At 46.1% G+C, this 17062-nt stretch overlaps 1 protein-coding gene and 1 long non-coding RNA gene across 2 annotated transcripts in view; one reads left to right on the forward strand and one right to left on the reverse strand.

The window, feature by feature from the left end:
• Nucleotides 1-8948: 8948 nt before the first annotated feature.
• On the forward strand, nt 8949-10368 carry LOC309338152. The gene is made up of 2 exons (XR_014154765.1): nt 8949-9687; nt 9722-10368. It is a non-coding gene; the product is annotated as an uncharacterized lncRNA (long non-coding RNA).
• Nucleotides 10154-17062, reverse strand: part of PTK7 (protein tyrosine kinase 7 (inactive)) — a 110579-nt gene continuing 103670 nt past the window's right edge. Inside the window, exons 16-20 of the mRNA XM_081854565.1 lie at nt 16743-16975; nt 14776-14856; nt 13065-13216; nt 12781-12959; nt 10154-11802 (exon numbers count right to left, since the gene is read on the reverse strand). Of these exons, the coding sequence (XP_081710691.1) occupies nt 11642-11802; nt 12781-12959; nt 13065-13216; nt 14776-14856; nt 16743-16975 (806 nt within the window). The 3' untranslated portion in view covers nt 10154-11641. The remainder of the gene's footprint in view (nt 11803-12780; nt 12960-13064; nt 13217-14775; nt 14857-16742; nt 16976-17062) is intronic.

Below are 17062 nucleotides of genomic sequence, written 5' to 3' on the forward strand. Positions count from 1 at the left end.
TCCCTTTACCTTTACCTTTACCTTTTAACTCCTGTGTAAAGCACAGAGCCTAGGGCTTGCTGATCAGAAAGTCGGTGGTTCGAATCCTCGTGATGGGGTGAGCTCCCGTTGCTCGGTCCCTGCTCCTGCCAACCTAGCAGTTCAAAAGCACGTCAGAGTGCAAGTAGATAAATAGGTACCACTCCAGCGGGAAGGTATACGGTGTTTCCGTGCACTGCTGTGGTTTGCCAGAAGCGGCTTAGTCATGCTGGCCACATGACCCGGAAGCTGTACGCCGGCTCCCTCAGCCAATAAAGCGAGATGAGCGCCGTAACCCCAGAGTCAGTCACGACTGGACCTAATGGTCATGGGTCCCTTTACCTTTACCTTTACCTTTTAACTCCTGTGTAAAGCACAGAGCCTAGGGCTTGCTGATCAGAAAGTCGGTGGTTCGAATCCTTGTGATGGGGTGAGCTCCCGTTGCTCGGTCCCTGCTCCTGCCAACCTAGCAGTTCAAAAGCACGTCAGAGTGCAAGTAGATAAATAGGTACCACTCCAGCGGGAAGGTATACGGTGTTTCCGTGCACTGCTGTGGTTTGCCAGAAGCGGCTTAGTCATGCTGGCCACATGACCCGGAAGCTGTACGCCGGCTCCCTCAGCCAATAAAGCGAGATGAGCGCCGTAACCCCAGAGTCAGTCACGACTGGACCTAATGGTCATGGGTCCCTTTACCTTTACCTTTACCTTTTAACTCCTGTGTAAAGCACAGAGCCTAGGGCTTGCTGATCAGAAAGTCGGTGGTTCGAATCCTTGTGATGGGGTGAGCTCCCGTTGCTCGGTCCCTGCTCCTGCCAACCTAGCAGTTCAAAAGCACGTCAGAGTGCAAGTAGATAAATAGGTACCACTCTAGCGGAAAGGTATACGGTGTTTCCGTGCACTGCTGTGGTTTGCCAGAAGCGGCTTAGTCATGCTGGCCACATGACCCAGAAGCTGTATGCCGGCTCCCTCGGCTAGTAAAGCGAAATGAGCATCACAACCTGAGTTGTCCGCAACTGGATTTAATGATCAGGGGTCCCTTTACCTTTAACTCCTGCATTGGTCATCATCTCTTTTTTTTAACATGGTTATTACTTTGTAGGAACACAAAGGTTTCAAACACTGAATCAGGAATTGCCTGATTTCCCAAGCTGATAGAAGCAAACTCAAATCTGGGAGATTTATGGAGCTTCCAGTCTGTTGTGGTTTTCGGGTAGGAGTCAATCACATACTGGCAAAATCAGGTTGCAAAATTACCATTGATTTGGCACTCTTGTACAGCAAACCAGCTACTATCCCAAAATCAGGTTGGGATGTGTTTTTTGCGATAAGGAAAGTGATAGGAAAATGCACTGGGAAGTGTGGGATAACAATGGATTGGCACCACATTGTATAACTTCCCCGCAAACAAATTATAATTAATGCTCAGTAAAATAGCCGGCATCATCTACAAACTTTGAGCAAACAAATCAGGAGATATGCTTTATAAAAGGTCACATGAAAGTGACTGTCTATACACACACACACACACACACATATATGTGACACCTCTGCTGATGAAAGACTGGAAGAATTGTAAGGGGAGGGGAGGAACTGTAAGGAAGTAGGACTGGGTGAGTATCAGTTACGCAACATTTTTGGACTGTGACTTGGCTGACAATTGCTGACAAGTGGTTAAAAGGATTTTATAATAAATTTTATATAGAAACTGGAGAAATATTAATTTAGATCACTAGGACATTACAAGAATCGTATTGCACTGCCTGAGTGATTAAAAGTTAAAGGTTGGACTTGGGAGGGAAAGTTACGTCCAGCAGAGGGTAAAAACCTGTCCTATTTTTCTAGAAAAAAGGGGCCAGAACTCACAATCAACACCTCCTTTTTTCTCCTATAATGGCAATGGGGTCTCACCTGAGAGGTGCTGGAACTGAGTTCCTGTGAGTTCCCACTGGAGGAAAAAAACACCCTGGTAAAAACTTTTTAGAGTGCATATGTTCAAAATGTTTATTCTGAATAATTGTGGTTGCAGATAATTGTCAGATTGGGAAGTGAGAGTTTCTCTTTCTTTTTTTCTGTTCTTTAAATTATATGCTATAAATGTGACAAAGGTTTTTGTTCAGTTTTTTCTTCTTTATCTTTTTTATACAATTATGTTTGGTACAGATAATGAGTATTCTATTTTATATTTCCTTTACTGCTATTCTTTTTGGATATGTTGCTTTTTATGAGCTTTTTATAAACGTGTTTGGATTTTACTGCTTAATATGTTAAAAACATTCAATAAAAATACGCACACACACCATAGCTGTCAACGTTTCCCTTTATTTAAGGGAAATTCCCTTATTCCGGATAGGATTCCTCACAAGAAAAGGGAAAAGTTGACAGCTATCTCACACACACACACACACACACACACACACACACACACACACACGTATATGCAACACCTCAGCTAAAACACCTGCACTGGTTTCCCATAAGATACCCTGATGTTTTATGATATGTCAGCATAGAAATATTTATGTAAGTAAATTACATATAACTGGCTGTTGGCACTTTAAGCCATGTATTGAACCATCTAAAGGCAGTGGCAAAGTAAGGTCAGAGGGTACCTGGTGTGGAAAATTTCTTGTCCCCCCTCCCCATTTTTTAAAAAAATATTGTCTGCAAAAAGTGGTTTGACTTTATTTCATATTTTTTGAGGGGAGCCAGGGTTGTTCAGCTTCTTTGGGGAAGCCAAAGTTGTTCAGCTTTTTTGGGGAGAGATCACGTGCCTTGTGGCAAGGAGTATGACTACTGCCCTACAGCTGAGGGCCTAACCAACAGCATCTCTCACCGACGTTGAGTGCCGCACAGCATTTTGTCACCCCTTCCTCGGAGGTGACACCAGGGGCGGGCCGCACCCACCTTGCTCCGCCCCTGTGTAAAGGTAACACAGCATCACAGGAGAGGTTCAGTTCTACAGCCAACCGGAGCCAATGAATTTCCCCCAAAGTTTGCCTGGTCTTGAAATGGCCCCCTAGCCTGGACTCGCAGCCTTTTCCAGTTCACACTTGAATTTTGTGCATGAATCTAATGAGTTTTCAAGATCCGGTTCCCACAGCAACTGTCAAGAGTGCCACAGAATCTGTCACTATGCAGGATACTAAATTTATTTCACAATATTGTTTCCTGCTGCCTTCTGTGGCTCTGCTGCCATGGAAATGCGGGCAGGGCAGGCCTCTGCCGGAAGAGATGTCCTTGGCAAGGAACAATGAAAGTGTGGATCTTGCTTCTCTTCTCCAGAAAGCTAACCTGCAAAAACGAGGACTGGGCATTCAAGTACAATGGATCTGTTTTGGTTTTCCACAGAATCAGAATGGGTGGCACCTTTCAACCGGATGACTTCAAAGCAGTCTCTGAAGTTCTAGAGTCTCCTCCTTGGACCAATTTAGAACTTACCTGCATCTTTGGAAAAGCCACTTGGAGCAGCTTCTGTAGGGCCCTCTAGCAACCCTGTTTCTTGAGCATCTTGATTTGCTTGCACAACATTTACGCCAGGTTAGATCATATCTGGTTTTTATTGAGCATCTGATCCTCTCGCGGGGCAGTTGTACAATAAAGAACATTCGCTCTTGATTTGCTGGAAGGGTGTTACAGTGGTACCTTGGTTCTCAAACTCAATCCGTTCCGTAAGTCCGTTCCAAAACCAAGGCACACTTTCCCATAGAAAGTAACACAAAACAAATTAATCCGTTCCAGACTTTTAAAAACAACCCCTAAAACAGCAATTTGGCATGGATTTTACCATCTGACGAGACCATTGATCCAAAAAACGAAAGCAATAATCAATGTAAAGGTAAAGGGACGTCTGTTAGATTCAGTTGCGGATGACTCTGGGGTTGTAGCGCTCATCTCACTTTATTGGCCGAGGGAGCCAGCGTACACCTTCCGGGTCATGTGGCCAGCATGACTAAGCCGCTTCTGGCGAACCAGAGTAGCGCACGGAAACGCCGTTTACCTTCCCGCCAGAGCGGTACCTATTTATCTACTTGCACTTTGACATGCTTTCGAACTGCTAGGTTGGCAGGAGCAGGGACCGAGCAACGGGAGCTCACCCCGTTGCGGGGATTCGAACCGCCGACCTTCTGATCGGCAAGCCCTAGGCTCTGTGGTTTAGACCACAGCGCCACCAGCGTTCCAATAATAATCAATGTACTATACTATAAAATAAATAAGACAGTACTGTAGATGATAAAAAATAAAATTACATTTTTTTCTTACGTGCACCAATGATAGTCATTGTTTGGATGGGGGGCTTTTATCCATTTCCATAGTCACACAATCAATCAATCAATCAATCAATCAATCAGTAGCTGAACTGGGTTCCACACAGTCACAAAAACAAATTAACTGAAGAAGCCTCAAAAACAAAAACGCAAAATAATTAGCAAAAACAAAAGAGCCAAACTTAATCAGTTCCGGAAGTCCATCTGACTTCCAAAATGTTTGAAAACCAAGGCGCAGCTTCTGATTGGTGCAGGCGCCCCGAAAACAATAGCTGACAGCCGCATCAGACGTTCGGCTTCCAGAAAACTTTTGAAACCCGGAACACTTCCTGGTTTTCAGCGTTTGAGAACCAAGGTACCCCAGTAATACATCTTCCCTTTAGTTATCCCAACCATGCACCATGTTATACACCTTTATTTTTTCTCTCTTGCTCGCAGTTTGTAAAGCTAAAAGCCCCCGATATTGACACCTCACGGGGGATCTGCTCCAACCCCAACTTAGTTGCCCTTTTCCGCAACTTCCTCAGCTCTAGAGTACCTTTTTTGAGGTGTGGCAATCAGAACTGTACACGCACAATTCCAAGTGTGGTCGCACCATAGATCTGCAAAACTGCACTACGTCGTTTGCAGTTTTTCATTCCTTTCCTAAGGACTCCTAACATTGAATTTGCCTTTTGCACAGCTGCTGCACACTTAAGTCGACTTCTTCATCAAGCTATATCCATGGACAACCCCAAGGTCTCACTCTTGGACAGCCTCTGCAAGTCCAGATTCCAGAAGCGTAAGTGAGAAACTGGATTTATTTACTTTTCTGCTCCACATCACACTTGCATACATTGAACTCCATTTGAAGTTTTAATGCCCGTTCATTTAGTTTGGACATACTTCTTTGGAACTCCTCACAAGGCTTGCCATGTGTCCTCTTTTTCCAGGACACGTCCTCTTTTTCAGGGGTACAACTTCTGTCCGGGTTCATTTTTTTTTAATTTGCCAAAAGGTCTCTGGCTATACTTTCTGCATGAGACATAGACATAACTGGTGGCCATAGACTTGCTTCCCTCTTCTCTTCTCCTGGCGCCCTCAGCAATATATTATAGCCTACATATAGTACAAGTATTTAATTTGGTGTCATCCACAAACCTTGCCAATCCTTCAGGGGAACCTCCCTCTCTTCTTACACCCCTCCATGCTGGAGAGTCACTGACAACACTAGGAACAGCCATTGCACTCGCCTCCCCAAGAGTTGGCACCAAAACAAAGTGGCCGCAGAGACCACATAACATCGGTCTTGAAAGACCTACATTGGCTCTCAGTACGTTTCTGAGAACAATTCAAAGTGTTGGTGCTGACCTTTAAAGCCCTAAACGGCCTCAGTCCAGTATACCTGAAGGAGCGTCTCCACCCCCATCATTCAGCCCAGACACTGAGGTCCAGCTCCGAGGGCCTTCGGGCAGTTCCCTCACTGCGAGAAGTGAGGTCACAGGGAACCAGGCAGAGGGCCTTCTTGGTAGTGGCACCCACCCTGTGGAATGCCCTCCCATCAGAATGTCAAGGAAATAAACAACTATCTGACGTTTAGAAGACATCTGAAGGCAGCCCTGTTTAGGGAAGTTTTTAATGTCTAATGTTTTATTGTATTTTTAATATTTTGTTGGAAGCCACCCAGAGCGGCTGGGGAAACCCAGCCAGATGGGCTGGGTATAAATAATAAATGATGATGATGCAACTCTTGTATATTTGCACCATTCCAAAAAAGATCTATACCTTAAATACGGCTCCTTGGGTCTCATACGCACATGAGAAAAATCACATATCCCTGGTAGATCCCATTTTTAGCACCTTTTTCCTTTAAGACATTTTGATTGACATTTTGATCATACTGGCTAAAGGTGGTGGTGGGGCTGGCTGTTTTCTCCTGTTGTTGTTTCTCAAAGTACTTTTAAGATGCCTTGCAGAGCAAAAGGAAGACATCCCTCCCAAGCCAGTTTACATAACAATAAAACTAATAGAACTAATAATAATAACGATATCAGATAGGACACCATAATATAAAACAGTCCTTAAAAACACACACCACTCAAAAGTCCAGCCAATCTATAAAAAATGTCATTTAAATAGCAGTAAAATAGCCACTAATAATCTAAAACTAGCTCAAATTTTTCTAACTAAAAGGCATCGCGGCTAAAAGAAAATTGGAATCAAATAGGTCTCAAAATCTCACCGTAAAGCCAGAACAGATTAAGAAAACCATGTATCCTTCTCAAGAAATCACACAGATGGGGAGATCAGCAAATTGTAATAACTTCTACAACTGGCCCTATAGACTATCACAGCTTTGGGGTGGGATTCAACGGAATATCTGCAAAATCAGGTTGTGCAACTGACTGAGCGGTCTTGTGCAACAACCCCCACCCCCAAAATCGGACTTTTGGGGGAACGGAAAGGGATGTCAGATAGAAAGTGACAGGTAACACTTGCTTTGATAAAGTGTCACCTAGCCTCTTTGCAAACAGGTCTGAACGTCACATAGTTTGCCTGCAAAGAAATCAGGATAAATTCTCAATTATTAACAAGCTGTCCTAAAGAATTTCCCTAGACTAGGTGTTCTCCTACAACACAGTGCCCTCCAGTGGTGATTGGAGGAATGGCACCCAAAAGGTAAGACTCTCAGTGGGCTTAGCTTATATGAATCAGAGGTCAAATAAAGCTATGTAGAAAATAACTGAAATGCAGCATTTTAAAAAAGAAAAGAAAAGAAAGTTTTTGGGTTTTCTCTTCTCCCAGTGCAACACTGCAAACTGAAGAAAAATCACCTGGAAGAAGTTAAAACTATTAAGCGCAGCATCGTAAGAACCTCAGCAGCTTCTTGTTTTTTAAAAGTTTCTGCCCTCATGGGGCTCCTCAGGACAACTTGTTAATTTAGGTCATCCTGATTTGCTTATAATACAAAGCTTATTATAGTTGTTTTTATTGTATACTTATTCATACCCTCATATTCCCTGATGGCACTCAGGACGGCTTACAGATAAAAACAAGAGCTGCTAAAAACATAGAAAAAAACAATAATTAAAAAGCAATTAAACACTGAATGAATTAAATCTATCTATCTATCTATCTATCTATCTATCTATCTATCTATCTACCATCTATCTATCTATCTATCATCTATCTATCATCTATCTATCATCTATCTATCATCTAATTATCATCTATTAAAACCATACAAACAATTACAGTAGAAACTGCATGGCACCAACCCCCTCATTAAACATAGTCTTAATAGAATGTCTACACTTGCTGGTAGGACAGCAAGGAGGCAGCCAATCTAGCTTCTCTAGGGAGGAAGTTCCACAATCTGGGAGCTACCACCAAGAAGGCTCTCTCCCACATCCCTACCAAGTACGCTTGCGAGGGTGGTGGAACAGAAGGACCACTCCCAAAGATCTCAAAACCAGAGTAAGTTCTTATGAGGGGATACAGTCTTCCAGACAGCTTGGATCTAAGCCATGTAAGTCATAAGCAGAACTTCAAATTGTGCCTGGAAATAAGCCAGCAGCCAGTGGAGCTGTTGTAGCAAAGGGGTTTACACAATCATTAGACTATATCTGGTCTGAACATTTGTTCTGGCTTATAGGACAGTTAAAACAGCAACTAGCATCCACCCCAATATGCTTGTGGGGTGGTTAAAAAGTCTTCCCACTAGCCATTCATCCATCCAAAATATTTTGATGCGTTTTCCTAACAACTTTCCAAACCTCAAAAAGTCAGTGTTGTTTTTGTTGTTGTTGTGTTCTTGCTGCAAGAGGGCAAAGGCTGGGGACTTATTGGCCTGCTGTATCGGCCATTTCTGCCGGCACTAGGTGATTGACATCCATCAAAGCCCCTTGCACAGCCCCTTCCAAATGCCTGACAATCAGCCCTGTGCTCAGTTTTGCCCTAAATATAGCAGGTCCTTCTCTGCTAGCGTGTTTTGAGTCTCTGGATTTCCCTTCTTAAGTTAGCTCCATCTGTGCTTCCTCTCTCCCCATGGATTTCAGAGGAAAGTTAAGGCTTTTGTTGCCGTTGTCAGAAATCTGGGATTAGAGGAATTAAACCGAAGCTGCTATGAGGCATTTGTAACGACATATTTTTAAAAGGCTTTAAAATTGGTACGGTGTGTACTTTTAGCCCAAACGTTTCCAGAACAGGAATAACATTATCGGAGTTCTCTTGGAGCGGATTGAATAAATCTTGTCATGCACCCATCAAAGTCTGCTGCCTGAGGTAAAGTGTGTGGCTGCACGAGACGCGGTCTTCTTGGTAGCTGCACCTCTTGTTATATGTGAGAGACAGTCTGGTGTGGCAATTTGGCTGGGGAGATCCAGGTTCAAGTCCTGTGCCCCCCGCAATGAAGCTCACTGGGCGACCTTGGGACAGCCATTGTCTTTCAGTGACGTCATGGATGCAACATTGCGAGGAGCCAGGGGGCAGAGACCACCCCCACCCCCAAATATTGAGGGGGGCCCAGCCACTTCAAAAAATATATTGGGGGGTGGCGAAACTGCCTCAGCCTTGGCCCCTAGGAGTTGGTGTGCCTGCTAGCTTTGTACGTGGTTTTTAAAAGAAAGAAAAAATCTAATACAATACCAATTTTGATTATTAATTAAATTTCTATACCACCCTTTCAAACACAGATCTCAGGGTGGTTTACAACATAAGAAACGAGAGATTTCCATGGTACTATTATCTTCATGGGTCCATGCTAACTAGTGATAGAAAACGGTAGAGCCGATTTATTCAGACGACGCAGCTCCCAAACTTGGAACCGCGCAGCTGAATTGAAGTTTATAGAGAAATAATGGTAGTCTCAATTGATTATGTAGGTTAATCTGTCTTTTGGGGAGAGGTGGAGTTAAGAGGGGATGGTTCTGCCTTCGGGAGAGGATTTGATAAAACTTTTTACGGCTCGCCCAACCACATCTAGAGGGGAAAGGCACTTTGCATATGTACAATCTGTACTAATGTGTTCAGTTCTTCATTTGAAAATGTCCAGGGAATGAAATGAATTGCTCTAAAAATATGTTTTACTGGTAACACGCTTTGATGTTAGATGAGAGAAAAGAACTTCATTTCTGATTCCTGAATTTTAAAACTAATCTCTTTGTGTATTCTGTCGTCAAGAGAAGGCTGCGCAGTGATATATCCCTTACAAGCTGCGAAAGGCAAAGTTCTCCTTCCTGAAAAGCAAATAGAATAGTAAGGGTTCCTGAGGGTCATCTAGTCCAACCCCTTGCAATCGCTGCTAAAGAATCCCCAACAAATGAAAATCCAACCTGTTTAAAAACCTCTAAGGAGAACCCACCACCTCCCGAGGGAGTCCGTCCCACTATCTAACCGTTCTTACCATCAGAAAGTTCTTCTTGATGTTTCGTCAGAATCTCTTTCCTTGCATCTTGGAGGAGTCAGACAAAATGGGCCACCTGGCTTAGTATTGCCTACGGGAAGCTGTTCTCTTAAGGTTTCAGGTAAGTGACTTTCCCAGGCCTCCCCGCATACGCCAGAGATCAACTCTAGGACCTTTCGCACGCAAAGGAAATGCTCTAGCACTGAATTATGGCCCTTCCCCGATAGAGACAACGCTTTAATTTCAACAAACAGACAGATTTGGGAACTAAAGGTATGTTGCAGATGCGGAGAAGAACGGTACTCTTTGCGTCTTGCCAAATACACATAGTAATTCCTGGTCACTTTGTGCAAGCTGAGAGTTTCCACCCAACCAGACTTCCTTGGAGCCTCAAATAAAATATAACTTTATTCTTGACAGCAGGATCCACCTAGGAGGGGAAAGGGTGGGTGGGGAGGAAGCAGAGAAAAGCAATACAGGACTGGTCTTATGGGTTTTTTTAAAAAGTGAGGGACTCTTTATTGAGAGCAGCATATTATTTGTTTTTAAAAAAGAACACCTGTTGGCTGTTCTACCCCTCCGCTTAAGCAAACTGAAACTAAAAAAAAAAAAAAAAAAAAAAAAAAAAAAATGACTCTAGGCTGCAATTCCAGTAATAATATATATAAAAAAATTACTAAGGCTGAGAGGTGTCAACTTTTTTTTTTTAAACGTAAGAAAGAAAGGAAAACAAACATTGCCCCAAATAATTATATAAAAAGGCGGCATTGGATAGTCAGGAAAGCTAGTGAAAAATCTCCTTCATATGCCAGGCACTTAAGTGTTCTTTGCTCTGTTTTTTTTGGATACGCAGGGAGGTGCCAGAAGGCCTGACAAGATGGACGACACGAGGAGAAGAGAGGTGGAAGGACTGCTTAATAAATATACAGGTTCCTCGCCGGATGAAAGAAAAGGACTGCGTGTGACAGGCAAGGAGGGGGGGGGTGTCTCCTTTCCAGTGTGGGTGGGACACCAGATTCTGTGCAAGGGGGAAGGGGGCAACCTCCCAAGAAAATGGCGGGGATAATATGGCCACACAAAAAAGCCACTCAACCCTGTTCAGAAAAGGCATACAAGCCCAGGGAGTGGAGCTGGGGCTGGTTGCCTTCCAAAGCCTCCTAGGTCAGCTCAACTGATATGGCAGAAGGTTGGGGAAGGAGGTGTTCGAAAATGACAGAAGCGCAGGGTTGGGAGTACCTGCTGCCGAAGCCATTGCACTGAGAAATATAAATCAAGGCAGCAAGAAATGCCAAACCCACAAGGTGGACCTGGGCAGGCGCTGGGGCACGGTTTTGCTGTAAATACAGAAGCCGACAGCCTCCCCCTGGGTGTTGCTCAGGGCTTACTTTAGACTTCTTCCCAGTGCTCCCCCCCCAAAAAAAAACCTTGTGGGCTGCACAGCAGCACAGGAAAAGCCCCCAGCATGCTGCACGCTAACCCCCCCCCCAATGTTAAGACACTTTCTAGCTCCTGGAAGGAACCTGGCTGTGCTTTTCGCTAAAAGGATTCCCCAAAGGGGTTTTGTTCAAGGGGAGGGAGAAAAGGATAGATGTCCCGAGACAGAGGAATCACCACAGAGACTCTCTTTTTGTGACTGGCCCACGGTGGCTCCCAGATTCCCCTTCATCTCTGGGATGTCGCTGTTTCCAACTAGCCCTGCGGATTATCGGAGGTAGAACCTGAAGGAGCGCAGTCTGGTTGGGCGCAAGGGAACAGGGGTGCGTGGGCCTGGTAGGAAAAAAAGAGGCCTCGAGGCCTTCGGGACCGCTGCGTCTGTGACCCTCCGCGTGGGAGCTGCATGTAAAAATCCCGTGGTCCCTTTGGGTTTCGACTCTTAGGTCCTGGTTTGAGGAGTCTGTAACAGTCAAAATGCCAAAAGCCAGGCTCCCGCTGTGTCCCAACCCCGGCCAGAGAGGGGCGGGCAGCACCTCCCTGCTCAGGCCTTGCTTTCGGACGGGCTCTCTCCCAGCATGTTGGCAATCTCGCTGAAAGACGGGCGGTCCTTCGGGCTGGGAGCCCAGCAGCGCTGCATCACCTTGTAGAGCTTAGAGGAGCAGCCCTCTGGGTGGGGAAGCTTCATCTTCCCAGACTGTAAACCTAAAGAGAGAAAAAGAGGAGGCTGAGGACACAGGGGACGGCTGGCCCAGCCCTTAGCAAGGGGCACACACTACGGAAACTCAGCACTGAGACTCTTGTAAAGGTTACAGTAATTTCAAAGAACTGCAGAGTGGTGTGTACTCTGGTTATCTCCCGCTTGGACCACTGCAATGCTCTCTATATGGGGCTACCAGGAAGCTACAATTAATCCAGAATGTGGCAGCCAGACTGCCACAATCAGACTGGTGACTGGGAGCGGCTGCCGAGACTACATAACTGAAAGACCTACATTGGCTCCCAGTACGTTTCCGAGCACAATTCAAAGTGTTGGTGCTGACCTTTAAAGCCCTAAGCGGCCTCGACCCAGAATACCTGAAGGAGCGTCTCTACCCCCATCATTCAGCCCAGACACTGAGGTCCAGCTCCGAGGGCCTTCGGGCAGTTCCCTCACTGCGAGAAGTGAGGTCACAGGGAACCAGGCAGAGGGCCTTCTCGGTAGTGGCGCCTGCCCTGTGGAACACCCTACCTTCAGATGTCCAGGAAGTAAACAACTACAGTGGTACCTCGGGTTAAGAACTTAATTCTTTCTGGAGGTCCATTCTTAACCTGAAACTGTTCTTAACGTGAGGTACCACTTTAGCTAATGGGGCCTCCCGCTGCTGCCACGTGATTTCTGTTCTCATCCTGAAGCAAAGTTCTTAACCTGAGGTACTATTTCTGGGTTAGCTGAGTCTGAAGCGTCTGTAACCTGAGGTACCACAGTATCTGACTTTTAGAAGACACCTGAAGGCAGCCCTGTTTAGGGAAGCTTTTAATGTCTGATGTTTTATTGTGTTTTTAATATTCTGTTGAGAGCTGCCCAGAGTGACTGGGGAAACCCAGCCAGATGGGCAGGCTATAAAGAATAAATTATTATTATTATTATTATTATTATTATTATTAAGCCCAGGGAATAGGCACCAGTGGGGATCTACGTACCTGACAGCACCTCTTCATCCGCCAGCTTGGAATGGGGCATATCCCCCAGCGTGAATATTTCCCACATGACGACCCCAAAGGACCAGACGTCAGACTTGGTGGAGAACTCATCTTCCAAGACGGCTTCAGGGGGCATCCAGCGGAGAGGGATCCTGGCTTGGTGGTAGTGATAGTACTCGCTGCTCGTAAGGAAGCAAAAGGACAGGTCAGTTCTCTGGCCCCTAAAAAAACCCAAATGTGCTGCATTCAGACCAGCCAAGGGAGGAGCAGCTGCCTCTATTTACCTGCTGTAAACATCCTTGCTGAGGCTCAGGCTGGACACCTTCACCTGCCTTTGGGCGCTGACAAGGCAGTTCCGAGCTGCCAGGTCTTTGTGCACGAACCTGCTGTTGGACATGTGCTCCATCCCCAGGGCCACCTGGCAGCAGAAGGACACCTGTTTGGAAGAAAGACCAGCGACGTAAAAATGTAATCAAGTCACCTGGAATGCTTTATGCCAGAGGTTTTCAACCTTTTTGGGCCCACTGCACCCTTGACCAATTACCTCGGGTTAAGAACTTAATTCGTTCTGGAGACCCGTTCTTAACCTGAAACTGTTCTTAACCTGAGGTACCACTTTAGCTAATGGGGCCTCCCGCCGCTGGAGCACAAATTCTGTTTTCATCCTGAAGCAAAGTTCTTAACCCGAGGTACTATTTCTGGGTTAGTGGATTCTGTAACCTGAAGTGTCTGTAACCTGAGGTACCACTGTACATTCTTTCTGTGGCCACAATGTGGGGCTCAGGAGTCGTCCAGTTCCGTCGCCCCTGCCTGCAGCCTCCCGCCCTTTTTCGAACCCCCTCCCTCGGGGAGTGTTCCCTCAGCCTCCTCTCCTCTTCGCTCTCCTTGGGAGTCCTCTGAGCAGCCGTAGCTGCTGTCCCTGGTCTCTGAGATGCCAGAGAGGGGTGCCTCCTCACACTGCCCCACAGCCTGGGGAGCACCCCTGGCCAGCCCCAGAGGCATCGTTTGCCTGCGGAGCTTGTAGCCGGGGCTGCTGCTGCAACAAACAGCTGTGCAAGCCTCTAGGAGGAAGAGAGGTGAGAGGGCATCAGAGGAGGGAGGGAAGGAAGGAGGGACAAGGCCAGTGTTGCATGTGGCAGCCCTGGCATCATTCAAGGCACCCCAGGGTGCCACAGCACACCGGTTGAAAGCCACTGCTTTATTTGGCACAAAAATGGAAGCAAGAAGGATTACCGACAAAAGAAGAATGGCAAATGAAATTAATGGACTATGCAGAATTAAGATAAATTAGCAGGAAGGATTCAAAACCTGCGGGACCAGAGATTCTTAGAAGACTGGAGTAAATATTTGAACTATCTGAAGAGCACTTGTAATAAGCAGATTACGCTAGTAGGACTGCAAGAAGTTCTGTAAGGAGCATTATATGAAATATTGCAAGGAAGATTATGAAGTGAATTGTTAGTTAATGATAATTAAAAGTAATAGAGAAATTCAGAAATGCAAAATAAGTGATAAAGAACGGGAAACCTTCAGAGGTTGTTGACAGAAGTCTAAAACATTGTATAAGGTAAGAAGTTATGTTAAATGCTGTTGGAAATGATATGTTAAAAAATTAATAAAAATGTATATAAAGAAAACACTGCTTTATGTGTTTTCTCATTGTACTGTAATGCTTTTATCTGGTTTTTTATAATAGTAGATTCTATTGTTGTAACCCACCCTGGGACCTTGCGGTGAAGGGCAATTGAGTAATTTCATTAATAAAGTACACCTAGATTGGAAGGGGGATTTAAGGTTGTGGTCTCTATGTCAGGCCAAGCATTTAGACCAATACCACTGAATTATATCATGGTCGGCCCCCAGGAAGTAAGCTGCGCCTTGTTCTCTCCTCCCTTGGCTGTCGGCTTATTCACATGCTGAAGCATAAAACTGCCTCAGGGAAATTGGTGCAAAGTTCCCCCAGGTGAAATTGGTGGCGCAAAGTTCCCACTTCACCTTCTGCTTGGTGCTGATGGGCTGCGGCTTGAGCTTCTCATCTTTAGTCCTGGAAATCCGGAGGAACTGCTTCAGATCTCCCTGCCAGGAAAGAAAAGGAAGTTGCTGTTTTCAGAACTGCATGCACAAAGCACCGAAAAGCAGGAAGGACGACGACAGGGATGGCCTCATCTGCCCAGGCAAAAGCGGCAGCATCTTCTCTGGTGCTACCAGGAGAGCACAAAACCAACCGAGTGTATGAGTGAGAGAGATTCCTTCCGTGTGGCTGCAACTATCTCTGCTTCGCATGCAGGTGGTCCCAGGTGTCAGCACCTGGCATCTCAAGTTAGGGCAGGAGAAGTCCTTTGCCAGAAAACCCAGAGAGATGATGCCAGTCCATGGAGACAGTGTTAAGATAAGATGGATCAATGGTCTGGGCTCAGGATAAAATAGTGTCCCATGTTTCTATATTCATATATAATCTGGAATACCCCCTACAAACCCAAATATTATCTTCCATTAACGTCATGGTATTCCTCCTCTTCCTCATCTCATTTGCTTTGCAATCATTTGTTTCACTGCTATCTCCTTCTGCTTCAGGAAACTTTCAAAAGTGGGTGAATGATTATATATACATTCCCTTCACTTACAAAGTAATATAGCCCTGTATAGAATCCAGACTCCCTTGTCACTCCATCCATTTCGGAGACTGAAATCTATGCAGTCACCTCCAATGCAAGTGGCTGGCATTTCTACATGAGCTGCTGGCGTTTGCACCCAAACTAGAAAGCAGTTAAAGGTACCCCTGCCCGTGCGGGCCAGTCGTGTCCCACTCTGGGGTTGTGTGCCCATCTCACTTAAGAGGCCAGGGGCCAGCGCTGTCTGGAGACACTTCCGGGTCACGTGGCCAGCGTGACGAAGCTGCTCTGGCGAGCCGGCACCAGCGCAGCACACGGAAACGCCGTTTACCTTCCCGCTTATAAAGCGGTACCTATTTATCTACTTGCACTTAGGGGTGCTTTCGAACTGCTAGGTGGGCAGGAGCTGGGACCGAAAGACGGGAGCTCACCCCGCCGCGGGGATTCGAACCGCCGACCATGCGATCGGCAAGTCCTAGGCACTGAGGTTTTACCCACAGCGCCACCCGCGTCCCTTTAGAAAGCAGTTAAGGGCCACCAAATGTTCATCTGCCTCTCGAAGAGATGTCTAACAAGCAGGCATATCCCGCTTTATCCAAGAGCTTCAATTGTCAGCGGTACCCTAGGAGCATCCCACTGTTTTCATTGTGACAATTTCTAGTCAATGGGCCTTTTAGCATCAGTCAAAGTATAATCTATTTATTTCAATTATAAAGGTAAAGGGACCCCTGACCGTTAGGTCCAGTCGTGGCCAACTCTGGGGTTGCGGCGCTCATCTCACTTTATTGGCTGAGGGAGCCGGCGTACAGCTTCCACGTCATGTGGCCAGCATGACTAAGCCACTTCTGGCGAACCAGAGCAGCGCATGGAAACACCGTTTACCTTCCCGCTGGAGCAGTACCTATTTATCTACTTGCACTTTGACGTGCTTTCGAACTGCTATGTTGGCAGGAGCAGGGACTGAGCAACGGGAGCTCACCCCATCGCGGGGATTCGAACCGCTGACCTTCTGATCGGGAAGTCCTAGGCTCTGTGGTTTAACCCACAGCGCCACCCGCGTCCCTGAATTTTCAATTATACCACAAAGGAAATCAAGGTGTTGTACATGGTTCACCTCCTGCAAGGCAGGTCGGACTTAAAAGAGACTGTGACTGGCTCCACATCACCCAACCAGCTTCCTGGCTGAACGGGCATTTGAACCCTGGTTTCCTAAGGCCTTATAACCACCACACCATGCTGGGCCTCAGTAAAACGCCTTTGGCAGGGGGGAGATGTTGGCCCAATTTCAAGGCCAGACTGCCTCCCATAAAGCTCCTACAAAGATTTGACAGTCCCAGAGGGACTTCTTACCAGATCCACATATTCCAGAACCATATAGTGAGGCTCAGCTTCCCGGCAAAGGCCCAGCAACCGCACCACATTGTTGTGGTTCAGCTTGCCAAACATCTCGAACTCTCGCCTGAAGTCCAGCTGCAGCTGCTCATCCCTCGTTTGAAGGCTCTTGACCAAAACAAGCACTTCGGTTTCGTTGTCCTCGATGCCTTTTGCCTTGGCCAGGAAGACTTCTCCGAACTCGCCCTTCCCTGGAAGAAGAGGACAACCTTTGCTGCTGTTCTCGTGGCAAGCAGGGAGATAAACCAACACAATGTACTGCACAAGACCTTCGTATG

This window comes from Podarcis erhardii, assembly GCF_964252035.2.
Source record: "Podarcis erhardii genome assembly, chromosome: 3".
NCBI classification, from domain to species: domain Eukaryota; kingdom Metazoa; phylum Chordata; class Lepidosauria; order Squamata; family Lacertidae; genus Podarcis; species Podarcis erhardii.